General features: G+C 38.5%; 1 protein-coding gene across 3 annotated transcripts in view; it reads right to left on the reverse strand.

The window, feature by feature from the left end:
- HERC3 (HECT and RLD domain containing E3 ubiquitin protein ligase 3) overlaps window positions 1–26359 on the reverse strand; it is an 88032-nt gene that overhangs the window by 17852 nt on the left and 43821 nt on the right. Inside the window, exons 11-23 of one of the 3 annotated variants that reach the window (XM_084881762.1) lie at window positions 25007–25131; window positions 23343–23402; window positions 20356–20467; window positions 19560–19749; window positions 17349–17512; window positions 17110–17223; window positions 9483–9506; window positions 9305–9394; window positions 7875–8045; window positions 6117–6260; window positions 4343–4509; window positions 1363–1429; window positions 822–904 (exon numbers count right to left, since the gene is read on the reverse strand). In XM_084881762.1, the coding sequence (XP_084737888.1) occupies window positions 822–904; window positions 1363–1429; window positions 4343–4509; window positions 6117–6260; window positions 7875–8045; window positions 9305–9394; window positions 9483–9506; window positions 17110–17223; window positions 17349–17512; window positions 19560–19749; window positions 20356–20467; window positions 23343–23402; window positions 25007–25131 (1511 nt within the window). Of the gene's footprint in view, window positions 1–821; window positions 905–1362; window positions 1430–4342; window positions 4510–6116; window positions 6261–7874; window positions 8046–9304; window positions 9443–9482; window positions 9507–17109; window positions 17224–17348; window positions 17513–19559; window positions 19750–20355; window positions 20468–23342; window positions 23403–25006; window positions 25132–26359 lie in introns of those variants that run through there. The other 2 variants (XR_014794851.1, XM_084881763.1) reach the window with 2 other exon arrangements.

A 26359-nucleotide genomic window follows, 5' to 3' on the forward strand; every position in this document is an offset into this window, starting at 1 on the left:
TGAAAGAGATAAGACAGAGATGGTAAGTCACCCAGAAAAATAATTTTATGTACTTTAATTATTATAAGGGGGGAAATTAATTAACTTAAAATCTATAATACAAATTCTTCAGCAATAAAACAACAGTAATAGTAAGCATCTCCTTAACATTCATTTATTCAATACACATTTTTCAAGCATTTGTGTGTGTGCCCAGCACTGCTGGATACTGGAACCCTGCGCTAGATGCCGAGAGCTCCTTCATTCCAAAATGTTTTCCTATCAATTAGCTCACTTTAGCCTCACAAGCATCCCATGAGATAGGAGGGGCAGTTATTATAACCCTATTTTTCAGATGAGAAACTAAGATCAAACAGTTCACATGATTTGTTCAAGGTCAAAGCTAGTAAGATGGAGATCTAGAATTGAAACAGGTATCTCCTGAATTCAGGTCCTGTGCTTCCTCTATTATTAAAAATTCATTAACATCTGCAATTTTTTGCTCTCTCCCCTTCTTCTAAAAAAAGGGATTAAACTTTACTTCAATCTTGGTCTTAAAAGTGCAGAAAAGTCGCCGGAACCGGTTTGGCTCAGTGGATAGAGCATCTGCGGACTGAAAGGTCCCAGGTTCGATTCTGGTCAAGGGCATGTACCTTGGTTGTGGGCACATCCCAGTAAGGGGTGTGCAGGAGGCAGCTGGTCGATATTTCTCTCTCATCGATGTTTCTAGCTCTCTATCCCTTTCCCTTCCTCTCTGTAAAAAATCAATAAAATAAAATTTTTTTTTTTAAGTGCAGAAAAGGAAAGCAGCAACGTCTGCAGAGGTCCCAGGTGGAACTTACCTGTTATCCTTGCACACAGTCACTTTGTCTCCCTCAGGTATCAGCTTCTTCTGTTCAATCACTCCATAGCTTTCTCGACAAATCTGTATTTAAGGGGGAAAAGAAATGTTTCAATTTTGTTTACCACTTGTAAGGGAAAGAAGCTTTAGGAACAAATGTAGCTTAGTGACTACTTTTTACCACAGAAAATTCTTGGGGGAGAGAGAACCTGAGTCAGAAAACACTGGCACCTTAAAAGGTCTCTTTTAAGACGTGGAGTTGCCAATAAATGCAATAAAAGAGAAATGATATGAACTCTAGAAAAGAAATATATCTGAAATAAAGAGGATTAATGCTTCAGTTATTTTTTTAAGGACAGAGATTTAATTATTCATTCATTTATTTAACACATTTACTGAAGTTAAGATACTATGACTAAATAATTTGGTACAGAGAACTCCCTGAATTGTTATTTGATTTGGAGGAAAATCTAATGTTAGTTATGATGTATAAGCATGATGAAAGAGACAGACACACTCATAAGTAAGCTGGAGATCCTTACTGTAAAGTTGAGGCAGAAAGTCTCCTCAATATCTTCCCCAGGATAATCTAAAAGTTCTTGAAGACTCCTAATCAGAACAATAGAGAAAAAAAATCAATAGAGAAAAAACAATAGAGGAAAATCAGACAAGGCAATAGTGTTTTTATCTCAATCACATGTGAAGACTGTTTGTAAGAAAAAACTATAAAAGAAGATTCTAGAATAAACATAAATCCAGACCAACAGAAAATCATGTTACCATATCTTGAAAGAATTATGGCAATAGACTTGTAAAACATTAATTGTTCTCTTTTCCTAGTGACAAATACTACTCGATTAATGAAGAAATGCAAATGAATTATATCTGACACTTGTGTAGGTTCTTTTAACCCTGATATTGCTTGGAAGTAGAGACTGGGGGAGATGGTGCTGAGTGGTCCTTTCGTTCACATTCTTTAGCAGAGTAATCCTTCTTAAATTTTCTTAAATAGCTGCAAAGTCACCTCATCCATTAGGAATCTCAATGTCTTACTTGTTAATGCAAGGGGCTCTGTATGGTAGACACTCTACTATATGCCACTAAAGCACACTCCAATATGCATAAAAATACATTTATACCAACAATGGTCATATCCTAGTTTTCAAGAGAATACATTCTTGTAGCTAAAACTCATTCACACTTTCTTCTTTAGTGAGCTCTGAGTCTGGCAGTTCCATGAAGAGTTGCCAGGAAGAAAATTCCCAGCATTTGGTATAGATCATGGCACACAGTTCTATCACTCTCCAGCCTTCTCTTTCAGTCACTAAAAATTAACCCTGCCTTGCTCTCCTCTGTCATTTTTTCATATTCCTCCCAAAGTTTCTTTTCCACTCTCTGTGGCCTATACTGAGAATCCACCCCTGCCATCGGTTATGGATTCTCATTATTGGTATCCTGGACCGGTGGTACGACAGTCTCATTTTAGAGGGGTACCTCAGAGACTGCCTTCTCCCATCTCCATCTTCAAGTCGGTTCTCTTTCTCTGTAGAAGGGGTGCTCCTTCCTGATAATGCCAGAAGGATTGCACTGCTTACAGAAAGCTAAGGCTATGGTGCTGTTTTATATACTTAACTGTACGCTACCTAAAATTAACAGAGAAACTCAGAATAAAGGAGTTTTAACAGTCAGAAAGAAAAGAACATAAAACATGGCTCCACTACTTTAGAAACTGTCTGGCAGTTCCTCAAAGAGCTAAACACAGAGCTGCCTTGTGACCCAACAATTCAACTCCTAGTTATATACCTGAGAAATAAAAACTTATATCTACATAAAAACTTGGACAAGAATGTCCAAAGCAGCATTATCCAAAATATCCAAAAAATAGAAGTAAGCCAAATGTCTCATCAACTGAATAAACAAAATTAGTATATTCACACAATGAAATATTATTTGGCAATGAAAAGAAATGAAACACTGATATACTACAATATGGATGAACCCTGAAAACATACTGTATGAAAAAAAGCCAGAACAAAGAACCATAAATTATATGATTCCATTTATATGAAATATCCAGAATAGGTAAACCTACAGAAATAAAAAGATTATCATTGTCTCGAAGGAGGAGACTGGAGATGATGATGAGTAAGAAGTAGAAGTTGTTTTTTTTAGGTGATGAAAATATTCTACAATTGTGGTGACAGTCACTGGATTGTATACTCTGAGTGAATTATATGGCATGTGAATTATAGCTCAAACTTTTTTAAAGGCTCCAGGAGATAATCTTACTAATAAAAGAGTGATATACAAATTGACCATCACTCCAACATACAAAGGTGGCTGCCCCCATGTGTTCAAAGATGGCTGCCTCCATCTGGACACAAGATGGCCACCACAAGATGGCCACCAACAGCAGGGGAGGGTAGTTGGGGGTGATTAGGCCAGCAGGGAAGGGCAGTTAGGGAAATCGCTAGCAGGGTCGCCTAAAACCATAGGAAAACACAGATATTTACATTATGATTCATAACAGTAGCAAAATTACAGATGTGAAGTAGCAACAAAAATAATGTTATGGTTGGGGGTCACCATAACATGAGGAACTGTATTAAAGGGTCGCGGCATTAGAAAGGTTGAGAACCACTGCCTTAACCTGTGGGATCTGACACTATCCCCACGTAAACTATAGGACACCCAGCTGGTGTCATGGAGAACTGTTCGGTGGTGTGGAGGAAAAACCCCACATATGGGGTGACCAGTAGTGTGAGAGTAAAGGAGACACATAGGAAAGAGAAACCTATGCAGGGAAGAACTGCAGGTTTTTAAAAATTTTTTTCCTTTGCCCATAGAGTGATAGACGGTAAGCAAATAGCTGTGTAGCTAAACCTTAAGACAAAGGACACACAACCATATACCGTGTTTCCCCAAAAATAAGACATCCTCCGAAAATAAGACCTACTTACAGGTTTCCTTCTGAGTGAAATATAAGGCATCCCCCCAAAATAAGCCCCCTCCCCCCAGGCTCTGTCTCAGAATGCTATTGCTAAACATGAGAGATTTGGTCCACTGATTCTGAAAGAAATGGAATCACAAGAAATTCAGGAATTGGATTGTTATGATGATGTTCCAGAAGATGATGACATGATTGTCATTGAATAAATGAGTAAATTCTTGATACTGTAGGATTCACAGTTTGTCTGGTTTGTGTTGACAACTACCGTACTACCGTGCCATATACAGGTAATAAATTTCCTTTATTTTCATTTAACAATAAATGTGTACCGTATTCTTCTTCATGGAAAAATAAGACATCCCCTGAAAATAAGACCTAGCGCATCTTTGGGAGCAAAAATTAATATAAGACACTTTTTTATTTTCGGGGAAACAGGGTAGTTCCACACACTCACACTTGTGCCACCTGTGGTATTTTCAACCTTTAGTCCACACTGCCAGAGGCAACCAGAGGCAGCCAGAGGCAGCCAGAGCAGTCTCCTACACCAATCTGTCTGTCTTTTAGCTCTGTACCTTCCTTCAGTGGGTGAAAGCTCCTTTAAGTCCTCCAAGCCAGGATTTACATTCAGTAGCTTCTTATAGAGAGCCAGTGGGAAGTGGAGATCGACCACGGTGGAGTTATAGATGGCTAGTCCGCAGGTTATGCCAATCAGGTGAAACCAGTTGTGCTCTACAAAACACTTTCAGAATATATGCAAATGTTAACAAGAAATTCAGTGTTTCCAGCCCTCAAAACAATCTGCTATTTGTAAAATATTTTCAGTATAAAAGAATAAAGGCTTTCTTAATATTTAGTTATCTTTTAGAGCAGAGAAAACTCCCCTGACAAAAATTTGATTATCCCCAAAAGATACGATGTAAACAAAGGTAAGTATTTACAGCTCATCTGGAGATAGAACAGCTTATACATCCTTCGCCACTTAATGATGGAGATTCATTCTGAGAAATGCCTCAGGTGATGCTGTCCTTGTGTGGACACCACAGCGTGCACTTACACAAACCTAGAAGGCAGAGCCTAGTACACATCTGGGCTACAAGCCCGCACAGCCAATTACTATACAAAACAACATGAAATTAAATCAATCACAAGAGAAAGTAGTGTGCAATCGAGAAACACAGTAAATGAGATGTATGAATCTGCTGCCTGAGGAACACAGCATACTGTTTTGCTGCAAATTTTTTTATAAGTAGAAAGAGTACATTCTAAAATAATGATAAAATGTACAGTGCAGGAACTACATAAACCAATAACATGATCTTTTATTATTGTTAGCAAGTAATATGCACTGTACATGATTGTATATGCTATACTTTTATAGGGTTTGCAGCACAGGTGTGCTCACCCCAGCATCACCACAAATGTAAGCAATGTGTTGTACTACACTACAATGGCTATGATGTCATAGACAATAGGAATTTTTTAGCTTCATTATAATCTTAGGGGGCCACTGTCACATATGTGATCCATCACTGACAGAAATGTCATTATGCAGCGCATCACTATACTCACTTAGAGCAATTCTGTGCAACAGTACTTTTTGCAACGATGAAAAGTGTTTATTCTGTACTGTCCAATGTGGTAGCCACTGGAAATGTGGCTACTCCAACTGAGAAAATTAATCTCTGGTACTATTTAATTTTAATTAAATAAAACTTAAATTTCAATGGCCACATGTGGCTAATAGCTACTTTTTAAGACAGTGCAGATCCAGGGAGAAAACTGGTAGAAAAAGAACTCAATTACAGCCTGGATGGAATTAAAATGCTCCTTAAAACTTAGCTCTTTTACTGAATTTTCAAATTAAAGTGTGTGTGTGTGTGTGTGTGTGTGTGTGTGAGTGTGTTGTGTTTGTGCGTGTGTGTGTGTGTGTGAGTGTATCTACGTGTATTATGATAGTATTCATACACATACTATCACTGTTATTAAAATAAGACACGTTTGGCTCAACCAGTGTGGCTCAGCAGCTGAGCATCGAGCCAGTTTGATTCCTGGTCAGGGCACATGCCCACGTGACAGACTCAATCCCCAGTGGGGGGATGTGCAGAAGGCAACCGATTGATGATGTTCCTCTCTCATCGATGATTCTCTCTCTTTATCACTCTCCCTCTCTCTCTAAAAACTAGAAATGGAAATAGGGCCAATGTGTAAAAAAAATAAAGACTAAATACATTATTTAGACATTTTAAATTATTTTGTCATGCTTCCCTTTTTAATTGGAACTGGTCTCACAACTAAAATAAACATTTAATTACATCCTTCTGTTTAACTATAATATCACTAACTTACTGTATCTGAAAACCACAAGAGTTTTGAATCTTGATAGTAGGTAAACATTCCATAGATGGGATTCAAAAGTTCTTTTAACAGTAAAAGAAAGAACTCCTTTGTGACACCACCAGCATCCACTGCTTCTTCACCATCAAAGATTACCTTAAAACAATGAAAGCAAATTAATACTTAAAAGAATCTTTGGTATTCTACTTTTTTTTTTTTAGCAAATTCTTTCCAAAGTCAGGACAAAGGAAGGAAGATATAACACAGAATACAATGATGCAATGAAAACTGCAAGGTGTATCCACTGATTATTCAAGGTACTTGCAGACACACAGAAAGAATTTTTACTAGGTACTTCAAGGAATACAAAAAAGGTTAGAAGTTCACCATATGTCCACAGAAAGTTTACCATCTATTTAGGGAAGTAAGGTAAACATAAAAGAATCCATTATAGAATATACTTTATTTTCAAAGAGTAAAATACATTGAGAGGTAAATGTTCTGGCACATAGAGAAAAGCAATGATTAACCTGAGCAAAAGAAGAAGCTGAATATGGAAAGGAGAAGGGCATTCTAAGTGGTACAGAACTGAGTTCTGTGAGGGTCTACAAACAGGCCCACATGGGGGATGCTGGACCCATAATGGTCACCATAGTAACAACTACAGCAAACTGGTGAGCGAGAGTTATTGCGAGTTACTGTATGCCAGCACTTAAACTCTATGAACCTAATCCTCAGAACAGTCTTATGCATCAGTATTACTATTATCATCACCATTTTATAGGTAAGGGCTCAGGCACAGAACCAAAACAGCATTTGAGAAAGCTTATCCTGTGGTTGTCTTCAAGGTTGCCTACAACAGGACAAGAGTAAAGGTGGGGACAGATGGCAGCAGAAGACAACTCAAGCATGCTACAGAGCAAGAAGTGTCTTATCTGAACTACTGATGGGAAACAGCGGGCAAAAAGAAGCTCCTGATAGATCAAAAATCTAACCCAGAAGGTCTATAACTCCCAGGCAAATGGATGGGGCAGATACTATTCACTGGACATTTTGGAAAGGGTGACAATATCATGAAGACCGTGAGTTTCTTCCTTACTGTATTTCAAAAACTGGGAGTTTACAAGAGGATTGTTAATAGATATAGGGAAGTCTTCTGAAGGAAAAGACAAATTACTTAAAATTTCAAATGATTTTCTAAATACTTATTAACACAAATTATGTACCAAGCACTATGCTAAGCCCTGGGAATACAGTAAGTACTAACACCAACATGCACAGTCTTTGAGGAGAGACATTTCCTTAATTCAGTAATATTAGGGTCCTAACAGTGCCTATAATAGGCCAACAGCTTCCCAGATGATTTCACCACCTTTCTATACTCTCCTTTTTACCTTCTTTCTCTTAAATCCTTGATACCCACAGACTTCCTACATGCTGGCTTGATCGTTTTATACCTAGCTGAAGCTTTTTTAGTTTTGCTGTTGTTTGCTTGTTTTTAGTAGAGCTGGAACAGGCACACTGAAGTCAGCAGACAAATAAAGCCTTACAACCTCTCAAGTAATCCACCGGCATTTTTATCTGATGTTATGCTGATATGTGCTATGTGGTGTCTTGACAGGAGATGATTAAATTCTTGTAAAATAAATGAAAGAAATAATGAATGGCTACAGTCCACAATTTTAATATCAATAGTAAGACCATTGCTACTTCAGGACTGTTGAAAGAAAAATTAGGAAGGTATTTAGAGAAATACATTGAAGGGCTCACTTTGAGAGGCTTTTTCAGATCGATGTCAGAATGAATGCTCAGCTCTCTCAGGGCATCGCCAACGAGGTTGTTCCTGCGAACGTGAAGAACCAGGAAGGGGCTTCTGGCCAGCAGAGGCTCCAAGGTGAGAAGCATGAAGACATTCTGCAGGTTGGCTCCATTGACCGCCACCTGGAATGGCACATCGAGAACACAGTTAGAGAGCACCTGTGAGTGGGGGCAGCAGCCAGCTGTGCCTTTCTGTCCGGAGTAGATGGGAAGCATGCTGACTGCATCTCCATTTGTTCTTTTTTACTTTCCTCTTACTAACTTTTCCAGTTAAATTGTCTAGGTTACTATGTTTATAAAACACACGTATCTTTCTAATCTGAACCCAGAAAGGTTAACTGAAACAGTTTAATCTGTACCCAGTCCCAGGAAAATGATTTAGGCCTAAATAAGACTGAAATTATACTGTAATAAAAGAAACATGATGGAGAGTGGGTAAAAACTATGACTTTCAGAATGGCAGAACAAGAAACCTAGTAACCACTTTTAAATAGTTTTTATTCTTTGAAAAAAATGTCCATTTTCTTTGGAAAACCTTTCAACTGTGGAAGGAAGGAAGGAAGGAAGGAAGGAAGGAAGGAAGGAAAGAAGGAAGGAAGGAAGGAAGGAAGGAAGGAAGGAAGGAAGGAAGGAAGGAAGGAAAGGAAGGAAGGAAGGAAGGGAGGGAGAAAAAATAAGGTTAGAAGAGAAACAGACAGAAAGACTGAGAGACGAAGGGAGAGATGAGTGAAGTTAGATATCTACTGACAAGTAGAAACTGGTAGATTTGAATTTCTAATTTGCAAATAACAACTTGGTAGGCATGTCAAAACCAATTATATTTTATAATAAATATGTGTACTTGAAAATTAATTATCTATCTCTATCAGGGGTCAGTGGACGACTGGACCAAGTCCAGCCTGATGCCTGTTTTTGTAAAGCTCTTGAGCTCATAGTGGTTTCTACATTTTTAAATTCTGGAAAAAAGATCTGAAGAATACTTCACCACATGTGAAAATTATACAGATTTTAAGTTTCAGTGTACATGAAGATCTACTGGAATACTGCATGCTCATTCATTCACATAGTGTCTAATTTTTTTTTGTTTACTTTTTGTTCTGTGACAGAGCTGAGATAGAAAATATGGTCTATAAAGATCAAAAATTTAATTTACTATGTGGTCCTTTATGAAAACACTTGCAAACCCCTGATCTATGTAAATGTGTACTCACTTATATGTGTTGTATTCAAAATAAAATTCCTAAAAAAAAAAATTCCAATAGTGCTAAAAGTTAGAATAGAACGCATCCAAATATACTTTCTCCTATTAGTAAAAATTTCAACAGAATGTGTAGGGTGAAAGAAACACATAATAAGAGGAAATAATCTTTAAAATATGATACCTGCATCTGTAGTTCAGCATCTGTCTGTAACATTTTGGTCTTGGCTTGGGCATCAAAGATGAAAGGGTAGGAACAAAGTGTTACAGCATCCTAAATGAAACATTATTGACAAAACTGTAGTATCCACAGAGAATGCTGCTGGAAAAATATACAAGTAAATTTAAAAAGAATCATTTACCTGTATTACAGATGGTCTAGCCTTCTGTGTAAAGAAAAATAAAAAGACTCTTACTTGAAATGCAAAACCTGAACTTTTTGCCCCCTACAAATGTGAAATACAAATAACAAAACATATAAACTATCTGACTATTTGACCATGGAACTAACCCCATTTGAATGGCTGACTGGATTTTAATAGAACAGACCAAATGTTTTGATGGACACAAACTGAGAAACTAAAAACAATCTTTAAAATTTTTTAAAGGACCATTTCAGGCCATTTCACTAACTCCATAATTCACAGCATTAATAGAATTTTCTTTCATAAAATAAATCTAATTTTAAAACCTTGATATCAGAGGTTACTTTTACTGGGTAAAGTTAATGCAAATTTCATTTATTTGTAAGCATGTTACATCTCTTCCTTACACACACACATACACATACACACACACACACACACACACACACACACACACCGTTACTCTGAAGAGTAACCAAATATTTAAAGCTGTCCCTGACTCGGCACTTAAACTGATGCTTGGCCTACAGAAGACACTCCATCAATAGGTAAATAAAATTTTAATAAGCTTTTGAGCAGGGGAATAACAGTAAACTTAAACACACAAACATATCTAAGAGGTATGCTAGTTTATTAATGGGGGGCAGGCATCTCTTCTGGAAATTTTCGTTAGGTTATATGACAAACATTATTCATAAACTTAACAGAAACAAACAAAAGTATCAACAATATTGATCATGTTGACCTGTAGTATTTCTCAAACGGAAAACTATGGATTTATTCTCAGAGATCTGAGAATGCCATATGGATTTTTTAAATTTTGTAGTTTTTTTTATAAATAATATCCTAAACAAAATCAATGAAAACACATTCTTAATGACTTCTTTAGATTGGTGTGTCACCATATAATTTACATTTATTTTAATGATTGCATGGTGCAATGTTATTCTTAATTGTCCAAGAATAATAAGAAAGAAGAAAAGCAGTCTTCCTTGGTAAGTTATTCATTTGCACCCAGGAAAGTGCCAGAGCCTCCCTGGCTCTCTGTGTGGATGAAGGTTTAATAGCAGCTAAAAGGAAGACAGAGAGATGAGTCACCCCGGGTGAATGGGACACATCTCAGAACTCAAGCACCAACAACTGCATTGGGGGGTGGTTTCAGTTAGACTACCCACGTTTTATTCATTTTAGAGTTTGTTTGCATTTAATTCGTCATAAATTTGATTAGGTTTTATTTAAATGCTATATGAGTAAGAAGTGTATACCTACTTCCTTTTGTGTTTGTGTATATTCCAATTAAATCATTTAAAAGCAATTTTATTAAAATCCATCCTGTTAATCCTTTAGAAACAGGTCCCTTAATGAATCTTGGAACACTTCCCTAGACTGAGGAACACTAATCGAAGAGACAATTCATACCAGTGAGACAGGTATGAAAGCATGCATACATAATCCAGGCCAACTGACTCACTCTCATGCCTACATATCTAATTACTCTGAATTTAGGAACTGAAATCACTAAAATAAAAAAAACACACACACAATAAAACTGCACTCTAAAAAATTACTCTAAGTACCTATGAAAAGTGTAAGCATCCAGGGAAGCAGATTTTAAACTGGTGCCAATAGCCCTGTCCAGTTTGGCTCAGTGGATAGAGCGTCGGCCTAGGGACTCAGGGTCCCAGGTTTGATTCCGGTCGAGGGCATGTACGTTGATTACAGGCACATACCCAATAGGGAGTGTGCAGGAGGCAGCTGACCAATGTTTCTAACTCTCTATCCCTCTCCCTTCCTCTCTGTAAAAAATCAATAATAATAAAATAAAGTAAAAATAATAATAAAATATAGTAAAAATAAAACAAAGTAAAATAAATAATTTTTAAAAATAATAATAAAATAAAGTAAAATAAAATAAATTGGTGCCAATATTCAGAATTTTAGAATCTTTATCTCAGAAAGATTATTTTATTCTAAGTGTTAATCAGGAAGTCAGACCTGAGCAGCTGGGGTGGGGCCTGCCCTGGGGTCCAGCCATACTGCCTGTCCATGGGCGGCCCAGCAGCCAGCCAGCAGGAAGGTTCAGAGCCAGGCAGCTCCTGGCACAAGCTCAGAAACCAACATGACCTCAATGCAGCCTTACTAGGGTCCTGGACTAATTATAATCAAGTCTGCATTTCAATTTTGACCCCACACCCCCATGAGTTTTTCTGTATGAATTATGGATAAGGACCGGCCCAGAAGAAATATAGTTTCTGTCAACCATTCCTGAATGCAAATGGAAGTCTCCACTCAGAAAATCCCTCTTTTAACCCAGGAGTTCAGGGCCATTCGCTCTCTTGACTGGCCTGCTCCTGTTATCTTCAATAAACCCCATTTTGCTTTACTTTCATTTTCATTAAAATCTTTTCTGTGTTGACGAAAAGAACAGAGGTCCCAACTGGTAACCCCAATTGGTAACAGAAACATGATTTGCTTATTCAAAAAAAAAAAAAAAAAAAGGAAGGCCTTTAATGTGTGTTTGTCTATAAAACAAGATGAAGTTTTGAACACTTCAAATGTAAAAGTGACTATGGGAGAAGCAACAGTAGCAACAGTGGCATGAAAGCACCCCAGTATACCTAGAATTTTTAAAAACTAGTGCAATATACTAGTGCAAAAAAACTAGTGGGACAACAATAGGTTTACAGTTATGAGTACATGAAACACAGTTCATAATTGTTATATTATTTATTATTTTCCATACAAAATGTAAACCTACCTTTGCCCCCACTCAGTTTCATCAATCAACAGCTTTGTCAGCATTTCTTGTCTCTCTAGTCCCACTCCAGTTCTCTGACTCTGTACCACCCTCTCCCTGCAAGCCCCACCACAAGCCCCTGCTTCTGCAGCTCTTATTCCCTCCCTTCACTTCTTGCCTGACCCCTCCCCACCCCCTGACAGAGCCCAGATTTGGAAGGAGGCTGATCTCTGTTCTGGAGAAGGAGAGGAGTTAAATTTCGGGCAGGGTCACCATGCTCTCAGTTGAGTGGGTCTGCTGGAAATAAACCCAACACTTCCTCAGTTAGGAACCAGAGCTAAGGCCATGGAGTGGTTCAGAAGACCCTCCCGCAGGAGAGGACCACAGTGCCAACTCTCAGGAAGGTGAAGAAGGCAAGGCTATTCTGTCTACATAAGCACCAGCCCTATATTAAGGTCTTTTATACATCTACTAGCTTTTTATAAGTCTATAAGTGTTAGTATATGCAATATAATAATTTCACATGTGAATGCTGAATATTTTAGAAATGGTATTAGTGCTGTCATTTCCATATGACATGAAGTAAATACTGAAACAGCCATGTTAGGATTTAACTTCAAGGCTACTTTCCCTAATTTAGAAGGATACATATGAACTGACTTGTGACCCCCTCTGAGGGGTTGCCTGCCCTAGACTGTCTACTCCCCCAAAATGAACCTCACAAACCTGAAAAACTAGCAAAGTACCAGCGAATCACATTTCAAGTGTTTAAACTTGAAATGGGGTTGCATTGTGACCTTTTTCAAGTATATGAAATAGGAGCAATGAACAAGTATATGGTACAGAACTGAAGAACTGGGAATATCTTTTTCTTTTATTTTTTTAAATTCCAAGCCAACATTTCCCAAATGTGATGGTGACTGGGGACAGGAGACATTGCACAAACACCTGTTGTGCCAAGACGGAAACACAGGAGCCTGTGCTGTGAGGTCTGCCTGCAACACAGGTTCCATACCCACCGTGGGCAAATCTGGCACCCTGCCACCTCTGATGCTGAGGCGAAAACATCTGCCTTGTCTGACCATGCATAATACCGGTACTCAGAGACAAACACTGCTTCCTTGTAACACATATGGCAAGATGTCAAGTTGACTCTAGTTTTATTTTTGAAGCATTTACTTCGTATCACTAACTTTCTCACCTGTGTTGCCTCTATGGGTGCCACAAAGTCACTCATTCTGTGGTACTTACTTTTCAAGTGGATGATGGCAGTTTATTAATGGAAATAAACAAGCCACTACCAACTCTTTTAAAATGAACAAAAATCAGACACTTCAGAATGTCCATTTGTGCACATGTGTTATACATCCCTCTGTAATCCCTTTTTCACCGTTGCCTCTGGACTGAACATCCATAGAGGCAGCTACCACGTCCTGTACATCTCTCCCTCCCTGGTGACTAGCAAGCACACTGTATACTGTAGGTGCCAAGAACAGCTTACCAAAAAATAGTTGAGGGCCAAGTAAAGCACTGCCAAATAACGCTTTTCCATGCATGCTTTCCTCAATTTAAGTCTCACATTACCGTTATAATTCTCATTACAAATGAGGATGGTAGGCCTATAGAAATTAAGTAACGTGCTTAAGGTTGCATAAGTAATGGGCCAGAGTGGAGACTAGAACCCATCTGTTTTCAACCTAAGTATGTCCTCTGAACTACATGCTCTACTGCCTCAGCTACTACTAAGCTAAAAAAATTTAACACACACAAAAAAATAGTTATTGTGTATATATACAATGGATTATTATTCCCCCATTAAAAACAAACCAACAAACAAACAAACAAACAAACAAAAACAAAAAAACACAAGGAAATCTTGGCATTTGTAGCAGCATGGGTGAATTTGAAGGGCATTATGCTAAGTGAAATAAGCCAGAGAAAGACAAATACTATATGGTATCACTTGTATGAGGAATTAAAAAAAAAAAAAAATAGCCAATCTCACAGAAAAAGAAGAGTGGTTTCCAGGAGCTAAGGATTGGGAAGATGGGAGATATAGGTCAAACGGTATAAGTTCTGAGGAGCTAATGTATAGCCTGGTGACTTACATAATAATACTACTATACTACACATTTTAAAGTTGCTAAAATGGTAAATCTTAAAAGTTCTCATCACAAGAAAAAAACATCTGTAACTGTACATGGTGACAGACGGTAACTAGATTTATGGTCATAATTTCATAGTGTATACACACAATGAACCATTATGTTGTACACCTCAACTAATGTAATACCGTATGTCAATTACATACCAAAACAGTGGTAAAAAAACATGTAACTTTATATATAAAACTAGAGGCCAGGTACACGAAATTCGTACAGGGGTAGTGTCCCTAGGCCTGGCTGGTGACCAGGGCCGATCTGCAGGGCGATTGGTGGGGTGATTGGGAAGGCCCCAATGGCACCCATCTTGGCTGCCTTGGTGCCACCTACTTGTTGGCCCAGTCCCCTGCTGCCACCGCCAGTCACCTCCCTCTGGAGGGCAACTGGGCAGGACGATCAGGGGAGCCCCCCCGCTGGCACCCACCGTGGCTGGCCTGCCGTCGCCCACTTGCTGACCCCACCCCCTGCCACCACTGCTGGTGGTCAGTACGCATCAGAGCAACCGGTCATTCTGCCCATTATTCTGCTGGTCAGTCAATCTGCATAGTAGGCTTTTATTATATAGGATGGCTTTAGCAATTCAGGTTAAAACCCAAGATATAAAAGAATGTAAACTTCAATTTCTAAAACTATTGCACTTTATACAGCTTTCTCAAATTCCACAAAAGTTACAAAAGTTCACATAGTAATTTCACCTTATTTTCTGCCTTTCTATAATAACTCCCTTAATTACTGAAGAGGAGATGAGCTTTTGGTATTCAAGACTATATTTGCTTATTAAATGTTAAGAGAAAAAACTATTAAAAAGTTATAAAGTTGCTCATTTAACTTCCATTCAGAGATCACAATCATGATAATCTAGAATTTAACAGCAGTAACTTTTTTTTCAGTGGCAAAAAAAAATCAGGGTTCTTTAGAATTATCCTACTCAGCATTAAGTCAAGAAAGGGTACAGATTAGAAGTCAGAAGAATTGGCTTTTATGGCTAATTAAATTGTTGGGAAAATTGTTTTAACTCTCAGGAGTCTCCTCCATTTCCTCACCTAAAAACAAAGCAGTTGATCTAAATAACTCATAAGGCTTCTTTCATCTCTTAACATTCCATTTTAAATGAATAATAACCTGATACAGATGGATGAAACAAAAAATTTAACCCTTTTACAATTTCTAAATTGGTGAAAGCAGAGCTCATTGTTAGCCTCCCTGTTACAGTCCTCTTGTAAACCTATTTAGGATACTCTACTCCACTGTTATTGAAAAGTATTTTTAAGGTAATTATAAAATCTTATTAAAAATATACGTCTAACATTCATCATCTATTATTTGGTAAGGAAAATAATCTTGCTTAGTAAATTAAACCTACTTAAATACCTTGCTTTTGGAGGCCATTATTGACCTCCAAAAACCCTACTAGGAAAATATTGCCAACATGTTGGTGATAAATCTGTTAAACTGGCAAGAACTCACCTCAAATGTATCTGCTGTGCAGGGCTTCACTAAATATTATAACTAAATTATCATTCTGTTTTCTGACATAACTCAAATTTACACATACACCACAGATGGGGGATCTAAAAAGCCTTGCATATACCTCAAAACATTACATTCAAACTCAGCAGTTCTTGCCGAAACCGGTTTGGCTCAGTGGATAGAGCGTCGGTCTGCGGACTGAAAGGTCCCAGGTTCAATTCCGGTCAAGGGCATGTACCTTGGTTGTGGGCACATCCCCGGTAGAGGGTATGCAGGAGGCAGCTGGTCGATATTTCTCTCTCATCAGTTCTAGTTCTAGTTCTCTATCCCTCTCCCTTCCACTCTGTAAAAAAATCAATAAAATATATTAAAAAGAAAACACACACAAAAAAACTAAGCAGTTCTTGCCACGTCAAGGGTGGCAGGCAGGAACCTGAACGAAGTTCCTTGGGTGGCATGTCTAACATATGGTGAGCACTGGGTCAGGGATATGTGACCTTTTCATTCACATAATCCTAAATCAGAGTGGCCTAGAGGGTTCAAGCAGCTGAGTAAGATGACAGAAGTAGGATAGCTATTAGAAGATGATAATTAGCAAATGTCCTTTACTCAATGTCAAAGCCAAGCTGCAGTGGGGATTGTGGCACACAGAAGCCTCGTCTAAAGAATCACTATTGAACACCAGCCAATTAGTGCCATCTGGGAAGAAGGTCATGTTGCCAGATCTCCTGAGTTCCAAGAAAAGCTAAAAATTCATTTAATATTTCTTGACATTTTTAAATTGTGATATATACATACAACAAAGTTTACTGTGTCATTTTAAAATATACAGTTCAGTAATATTAATTATATTTGCATTATTGAGCAATGATCTCCAAAATGCTTTCAACTTGCAAAACAGAAACTCTATACCCATTATAATACAACTACCCACTTCCCTTCCCCACAATTCTACTTTCTGATCCTATGAGTCTGACTACTTTAGATACCTTGATATATTTTTTCATGTTGACAACTAATTAAAATTTATACCATTTCTGTGTGACTACCCAAACAATAACTCTTTATGATCATTTGAGATTACTCAAAGGACTTCAAACTTTCAAGAATGCAAAAGTCAGTGGATAAAACACAGGTATGACAGGAACACCAAAGTCAAGGACACATTTAAAGGGCTCGGGTATGCTTTCATTAGCCTTATTTGTACTCCGAGAAAAGACTAAAGCTGTAAGATATGCTTTACATGAATTCTTACCGTGCCTGCTTGATGCAAGAACCACATGAGGTAGTCTTCCTGAATGTCCACAAGACTGGAAATCTCAGGAATGTAAAATGCATCATATTCCACATGCTTCACTTTAAGGTTTACCTGACGTAGAACAAAATAAAGACAACTAACACCAAGACAAGTGGACAGTGGCTTCCCACCGAACATCTCAGTAGGACATTTGACCCTCCCATGTATTCAGCCTTATCCCCACGCTCAACATTTACCTTATATAACTTTTCCAAGAGCTTGAGAGCTGCTGTAATATAACTGTTAAACAGTACAGGAATTAAGAATGTCTTTCTTCCTTGAAGTAGATAAACAACTGCATCTTTATAGAGGTTTACCAGCTTCTTGAAATATTTCGGGCATACCTGAGACCACCAGTTATCTTTAGAAAGAAAAAAAAACATATTTCAACATATAATCTGATATTTATGTCTTAAGTGTTTACGTCTTCTGCCTACTAGCTAAAAACCAGTCCAGCTAGAAAGGGAACATCATTCTAAAATAGTTTCCTAAAACTGACTTTAAAAGTATCCATTAGTCATCACTGGTGTGACTCAGTTGGTTGAGCGTCAGCCCATATACCAAGAGGTCACCAATTCAAATCCCAGTCAGGGCACAAGACTGGGTTTCTGGCTCAATTTCCAGTAGAGGGCATGCAAGAGGCTGCCGATCAAGGTTTCTCTCTCATCAATGTTTCTCTCTACCTCTTCCTTCCTCTCTCTCTAAAATCAATAAAAACATGTGGTTTTTGTAGGGTTTTTTTTTTTTTTTTTTTTTTAGGAATCCACTAAAGCACTTCTAGAGTGAGCAGCAGCTATGCAAGAATCCCTAGAGCCTTTTTTGTAAAGCTTGATCTGATTTTTTCCACCTCAAAAACTCATTAGAAGGCTAATCTAAAATTTCACTCCCAAGGGTACATGTGGACAGGATGCTAAGGTACATATTTTGGGCAGGAGCAGTCATCTATCTTAGTCCTTTCAACCCCCTTCTCATCCACCACATCTAAATCCTGGATCAGGGATGCCAATGACCACACATTCCAGGACAGCATCAGTATGACAACCATTCCTTCCCTTCAAGAGACATAATTAGTTGAAAAACTACAATTTCTGCTTTTCACCAAACAATGCTCTCATAACCTGACAAGAAAATGATATCAGTAACTTCTATTTTGTCAGTAATAAATTCAGCCATACTGAAATATGTATAAGATTAAATAATATGATATCTGAGACTTAAAAATAATACTCCAGCAAAAAATATAAAGGTTGTGGTAGGGGAATAGATAAAACAAAATGGGCAAAATGCTGATAATCACTAATTGATGATTTCCTGTAGCATTCTCTCTACTTTAGGGTATTTTTTTTTAAGTTTAAATTTCTATAAGTAGAAGTTAAAAACAAATTCAGTGTAAAACTGAATGATTTCAATCGCTTTGTGCCATCCTACCTGGAAAAAATAAAATTAAAAACCTTCAAAATTTAAAAGTCAGGTACTATACTCCTTCACAAGATGCCATCTCTCTACCTCACAGTCTATTAGCACATCTGAGAAATACACTCCAAAAGGCTTTTGATCTTAAAAAATAACTAAGGGCTAACATATTACTACTAGTGCTTTCATTATTTCTGTTTTTATCTTCTGCAAAGGTGGAAGCAATATACGCCAGTACTCCACCTCGAGGAACACAGGTCTCCTTACTCATGGGGAGATCACCCTCAAGTAACATCCTATTTCTCAGGGAACGCAGAAGTTACTGAGCTGCAGTGAACACCTAAAAAAAATTTACCAGGGGGAATAAAAAGGAAAAAGCCCGTAGACAGACTTTCTGCACTTGATTAATAATAAAAACATCTCAGGTGCTACTCCCATGAGAGACACTCTCCAATTCACTGAGGAACGGAAGGTTCTTATCTCAGCAAAGTGTCCGTAGCCTGCAAAAATCTCAGTGAGGACTCAAATGCCCTAAAAAAGAAAAACAAAACAAACATTTGGTAAGTCTCCACTAGGTCATTTTCTTCCTCTCCTTTTCTGGAGACCTGTGAATCACCAAAACTGTTCATTTCACTCCCATCCCCTGAGTTCGGTACAGGAGTAAAAGCAATGGTAGACATTAAATGTTGAGGCACTACTAACTACTAGCAAGAACAGGATAAGGAAAAATAAAGCTCGATAATCTAACTTTCTGGATATCTAAAAGTCAATATTAGTGTGGTGTGGATTATTTCAAATATCCAAAATTAATGGTTCAATTTGTTCAAACAGCCAACACGGCTAGTTAGAAATTAACAGCAAAGGAAAAAGGTTAAAATGTTAAGGATGTTAAATGGCAACAGATAGCTTCTTGGATCTCAGTCCACCGAGAGCCAGTGGTCACACCAATAAAATAAAAAGCACAAAACCATTAGTACTGAATATAGCAAATTCACCTAATACTTTGCTAGGGTTTGTATCCAGCCTCAGAATGGCCATAGCCAGGGGAATAGTCAACGTTATATAATACTTGGAATCCTGGAGCAGGGGGAACTCAGGTAGTATTAAATAGATTCGCATGGCTTCAACATCTGGTGGTGAACTTGACAACTGGGGAATCAGGCAACTTTCAAAGCTGTTTAAGATCTGTACGAGAGAAAAGAGCTTTGAGCAATTCAAGCATACATGAGATCTAGTTACCCCATCTCTAATTCGTATGCTATTTAATAGATTCTCAACTCTCACGCACTGTATCACGGAGGACCTCCTACGAGCCAGGCACTGATCTAGGTGTTCAGAATATATCAGTGAAAAGAAAAGCCGAAGAGTCTGCCCATGCAGACCTTACACGCTGGAGGGGCATTTCCTTAGGAAGGTTTAGGCCAGTGGTCGGCGAACTCATTAGTCAACAGAGCCAAATATCAACAGTACAACGATTAAAATTTCTTTTGAGAGCCAAATTTTTTAAACTTAAACTTCTTTAACGCTACTTCTTCAAAATAGACTTGCCCAGGCTGTGGAATCTTGTGGAAGAGCCACACTCAAGGGACCAAGGAGCTGCATGAGGCTCTCTAGCCGAAGTTTGCCAACCACGGGCTTAGGCCAAAAAGAAAGTGGACGGTAGGTCAAAATCCCAAACTGACTATTTTAGAATTAAGATTTATACACGACCTTTGCCTGTTCATCTTTTTCTTGAAAATTAAAATATTGCAACGGGGGAAAAAAGTGCATTTTTAAATGTAAAGAACATACCTGTTCTAGAATCACAGAATGTTGCGAGTTCATTAACTTCTCAAATAATACCCTCGTTGAGTTCAGGTCAATCCCGGGGATTTTTGGACTTGTTTTAAAATGTTCATCAATTCTAAACAAACAAAAACAAAAGAGGGTGTAAGCAACACAAAGCAAACACTCTGACAGGAATTATAAATAGATAAACAAATAGTTTATCAATACTGATAACATTTAATTTGACCTGGCAGACAATATAGTAAAGTCAGACAGAATAAACCTCTCTGGAATCCCTTTTTCAGGATATTATTAAAATTGGCAAGCATTTTTTCCTTCAGTCTAAGCACAAGGATCATCATTTCAATTTGATACTGTCTCAAAGTTTATGAGCTGTGTTATTTCCCTGATTAACTCTTGTGTTTTTGCCTTTTTCTGTAACTGGTGCACTGAACAAGCTGTGGATGCTGTGCCCAATGCAAAAAAAGTCCCCTCTGCAAACTGGCCCACTCATCAACAAGTGCCAAGTAATAACCTCCTTGTTTAAAGCCTTTCTTAAAATCAGACCTACAACAAATACAACACTAATGTTTCTATTAGTTAACAAAAGAGATACAATTACAGCTTGGCCAGGATGGCTCAGTGGATTCAGCACTGTCCCATATACCAAGAGGTCACCAGTTGGATTCTTGGTTAGGGCACATGACCAGATTGCTGAGGCTCAATCCCTAGTAGGGGGCGTGCAGGAGGCAACCTCGTAATGTTTCTCTCTCACTGATGTTTTTCTCTCTCTCCCTCTAAAATCAATGAAAACATGTTTTTTAAAAAGAGAAAGATACAATTACATACACCCAGGGACTGACTAAATTTCACTGCTACTCTTTTTAACTTCCCAGCAACTTATCTTTTTTCCAACCTTGAATAAAGAGCATTTTAAAGTAGCCTGAATAAAGTTTTCAGTCTTTTAGACTTAAAGAATGTCTCTATTAAATGTCCATTCTTGAACATACCACATCTATTAGTCACAAAAAGACTAGCTATTTGCCAAACAGGCTTCTGTTTATGAGTAATGGACACATTCAGAAAGTCTTAACACCCTCTGACAGCAATGTTTTAATTTATAAAAACATATAAGCAGAATTTCTCACATTTGTTTTTAAGCCATAGTTATATGTGTTAGAACCTAAACTGTCAAATCAAGAGGAGATGGTTGGGCTTTGTTGGGTCTTTTGTTGGTGTTCTAAAAAAGAAAAAACCTGCCCAAACCATAAAAATTCATTCTGATGTCGCATATGTCACTTTCCACATGCTTAGATGTAATTTTGCTACACTGTTAAGAAAAAAAATTTTTTTTAAATATATATGTATAAAGACAAAAGATTTTACATATATGCTTTGTAAAACTGATCTTCATTTTAATTGTCCCCATCAATCCACTCCGTATAAACTGTAGGAGCAGGACTCCTGAAACGGCACTGCTGTCAGTTAAAAAGAAAAGCTTCACCCCAAACCTGATGGAACCCATGATATGAAGAATGAATATCCTGACAAATCTCTCTGAGAGCCATTCCTAACCTTCATAGGGCTGTCCTTCTAGAACAAGGTTTCTCAGCCTTGATACTATTAACTTTAGAAAAGTCTTCGTTGAGTGGGTGGGATTGTGAGCTACTCAGCAGCACCCCTGGCCTTTGCCTACTGGGTGCCAGTAGAATACTAGTACCTACCCCATTGTAACAAAAAATGTCACCAGACATTTCCAGATACCCCAGGGAAGCAAAATCAGCCAGCCTGGTTGAGAACCACTGTTCTAAAAAAGACCAAAATCAGCACAATCCAGAATACTTTTCCCTGGAGGAAAAGGCTAAGAATTGAGTCTGAAATGAATTGGATGAGCTCACTCTAACTGCCTTAATGATACAAATAAATCATTTAGCAATTTCTAATTCACTGAAGAGTTTCTGAAGTGACCTCTTGTAACTCAGTTGGTTCATAATTTGAGTGGGATGAGGGAGTGGGATTCATACACAGAAAATTATGTCAAAGTCTTCCTGAGATTCTCATTGGCAAAAGTACGAAGAGATGGAAAGGGTTTGGGATCACCAAAAATAAAAACCCATGACAAATCCTTCTGCTGCATCAGGTTCCTAAAGGGAATATCTGCAGAAGGGACATGGCCAAAAAAAACAAAAACAAAAAAAAAAAACAAAAACAAAAAAAAAAACAACAACAACAACAAAAAACAAACAACAACAAAAAACACAAAAAACAAAACCCACACTCTATTTACCACCAGCGGGTTCAGCCCAAATGTAATTTCCTGGTGAGCTGGGCTGGACCTGAGTCCACAAAGCCCTGAAATCTCCTTGGACCTTTTCCTAAGCTCACTCTTGATGAGAAAAAAAAAAATCATATGGGATACGAAATCAAGATTACTTAGAGAATTAAGAATTCAAGAATAAATGTTGTACACATGCATGTAATTCAAGAATAAATGTTGTACACATGTAATCCTCATTCAAGGAATGAGGGTATTTTTTCCACTGATTTTTAGAACATGCGGAAGGTGGAGGGAGGGGGAAGAAAGTGAGAGAAAGGAAGGAGAGAGGAAATCACTGATGTGAGAGAGACACATTGATTGGTTGCCTCCTGCTCTGCAACCAAGGTATATGCCCTTGACCTGGAATCGAACCTGCGACCCTTCAGACCACAGGCCGACACCCTAACCATTGAGCCAAACAGGTCAGGCCAAAATCTTACTTTTGATTACATCAACTCTTTCTGAGACACAGCCTCTCTCTTTGGTAATTGGCCTCTTTGCCAACCAGGCATGAGTCAGCATTGCCTTTCCTTCATTATCACAGCATTCCAGTTTCTGCATAAATCATTAGCTTATCCACTGAATTAAGCCCAACCACTATCAAAGAGAACAGAAGTGTTTCACAGCCTTTGCTGAGTGAGTACCTTTATCACATGTGGAAATTTTTTTTTAAGACTCTAAGTCACTCACTTACTTTTTTTCAAGAAAACTTCCATTCCAACAGGCTGCAGAAGATAATATCTGAACAACACCACTGTTCAGAGAGAAAAAGGGATGAAAGCCTTTAATAATTACAAATAGGTGGTTATTTAAGCATCAGCAATAGATTAGACATATATTCTAGGGTTTCATTAATAGTAGCTTTTTCTAGGGTTTCAGGTGAAGCCTTGGAAAATGTGCATACAATTTGCTTAAAAAACAACAACATTGCGTCACATCTAAAAACAAAAAAGAGCTTAAGTTATCCATAAGTCATCTATATATATAAAAGACTAAGCACATGGACGACCGAACAAGCTGCATGGGATGACCAGCAGGGGGCTTAGTGAGGGATGACCAAACAACCAAGCAGTAGGCTATGTGGGGTAATCAGGCCCGTGGGGGGGAGAGGAGGGGCATTAAGGGCGACCAGGCCAGTGGGGGGAAGTTAGGGGTGACCAGGCCAGCAGGGTGGGGCAGTTAGGGGCCACTAGGCTAGTAGGGGGGGCAGTAAGGGGCAACCAGGCTGGCAGGGCGGGGGGGAGGGGGGGCAGTTAGGGACCATCAGGCAGGCAGGTGAGCAGCTAAGAGCCAGTGGTCCCAGATTTTGAGAGGATAGGGCCTAAACTGGCAGTCGGACATCCCCCGACGGGTCCCAGATTGGAGGGTGCAGGCTGGGCTGAGGGGACTTCCTCCCCCTGTGCCCAAATTTCTTGCACCAGGCCTCTAGTATTAAAATTAAAACAAAGCATCAAAACTATCAAAAAACAAAAACAAAAAACTTATTGTACCTGGTAATGATCTGAAAACTAGAAAAGTATCATGGTTCCAGCCAAGTGAGGCTACAGTCCCCTCACCCAGCCCTTCAACAGTGAATCTAGTCCCGTTTCCTCTGCTACCTTCCAGCCTGAACTCCTCTGTGAGACACCGATTCTGAGGACAGCCAAGAACTGCCCTAGAGCATGCCCACTGACCCCACAGTGTGCTCTAAGTTCAGACCCTGGTCATCTGCTCCACTACAATCCATGGCATAAAGCCAGGTGTATGAAGACACATTTCCGGGAATGACCACTGCTTAGTACAGCAAATGTGATTCATTCTTTCCCAAGAAGAGTCTCTGCAAAAAAATAGAAATGCTAAAGAAACTGATGAAAAATGTATAAAAATGTTTACTAAAAAAATCCTCCTTTAAGAATAAAATAAACTTGACAAAAGGCCTCAATACTTTTTACTATATTTTTTCCCTACTTGACACTGAATTACCATCTCAACTAATCTTTGTGAATCCTAAGATATTCAGATGAGGTAAGGTAGCTGTCTTAGACTTAGGATGCTTTGGAACATGCATATGAAGAAACTCCTGGGGTCAAACAATAAGTTTTCTTAACAGAAAGGCCAACTCAGACCTTTAACAGGATTTTGTAAGATCTGAACAAGGCAGGTTGAGGAACACAATCTCTGAAAGAATGAAGAAGGAACAACCTAGTATGTTATTTGGGTAAGAACACAAATCCTGAATAAATATGTGCAAAACTGGTTCCCTAAAATGTAAAACACCATTAATATTCACAATCTCAATATGGAAGTGGGGAAAATCACTAAGATAGAAGATTCCACCACACGTTGGAAAAAGTAAAATGAGAACAAACAATCACATACTTGATTGTATTTGCATTGTTGTGTTCTGAGAGTTTTTGTTTCCAAGCTGCTATGGTTTCATCGTTTATTAAACTGGTATAATGTGCTTGGTTCATAATCCTGAAGTCAACAGCAGGAGAAGAATTCTGGAAGATGAAATATAACAGTAAAAATGAGAAATTATGTAGGATGGATCTTTTCCCTTCTGCTTCTCCTGACATTTTCTCCATTCTGTGTTTCACTTACTACAGGAGCTGGGGTGCACTGCCCAGATGCCCCCCACCCTTCAGAATGGGGGAACTCACTCCCCCCAGCTGCTGAGGGTAAGCTCCTGACAGCTGACAGCTGGGCTGCTCTCCAGAAATTGCTTCACTCCTTTCCCATCCAGTGGCCGTTAGAGGTGTGACAGCAAGGCCCAGCCCCTTTGCCTCAACTCAGGAATGGCTGAAGGGCCACCCCAACCTCAGAGCTCCCCAAGGATTGGCCGGGGACTCAGTTATACTGATGGCAGTTCAACTTCTCCCTCTGCCCAATCCTGACTCCTTCATCCAAGTAAATGTTCTATATTGCACTCCCCCAAACAACTGTCTGAACATAAATCTCAGCCTTAGAGTTCGTTTCCCAGAGAAATTAAAACAGGTTTTCCAGACTTCTTGCCCCTTGGCTTTGAATCACTGAAATATCAAGGTTTTTAAGGTATAAATCATGTGCCATAACTATTCACTGAATTCCAACATAATACATTATAAAAAGTTCTTATAATGTATATTGCAAATAATCTATAAAGAATGCCTCTTAATTTCTTGCTCCAAGTTTATAGCTATAAATTTATAAAGGTGGCAAAAGGACATGTCAATAGTGGACTTAAAAATTCCAAATGTTGCCCAGGACTGTACATCCTTTATTCAGTGAGGGTATTTGTGTGTGTGTGTGTGTGTGTGTGTGTGTGTGTGTGTGTGTTTTGTTTTTTTTAAAAAAGCAGTTTTATTTTCAAAAATTTCCCTTTTTCAACTAATTTCCCCCAAATCCTGTTCTTGATGTAGAACTATGAAAAAGTTGAAAGTGCTTTATGCCTCCTATACTTGTCAGTAAAAAAGAACAAAAAGTGCCCTAGCTGATTGGCTCTGTGGATGGAGCGTCAGCCTGCGGACTGAAGGGTCCTGCGTTCGACTTGGGTCAAGGGCACCTGGGGTTGTGGGCTTGATCTCCAGTGGGGGCGTGCAGGAGGCAGCCAATCAATGATTCTCTCTCATCATTGATATTTCTATCTCTCCCTCTCCCTTCTTCTCTAAAATTAACAAACTATATAGATTTAAAAAAAAAAGAGCAAAAAATAATATTAGAACATTCATCCACCAATTCATAAAATGATCA

Source organism: Pipistrellus hanaki (assembly GCF_964339955.1).
Source record: "Pipistrellus hanaki genome assembly, chromosome: 1".
Lineage (NCBI taxonomy): Eukaryota > Metazoa > Chordata > Mammalia > Chiroptera > Vespertilionidae > Pipistrellus > Pipistrellus hanaki.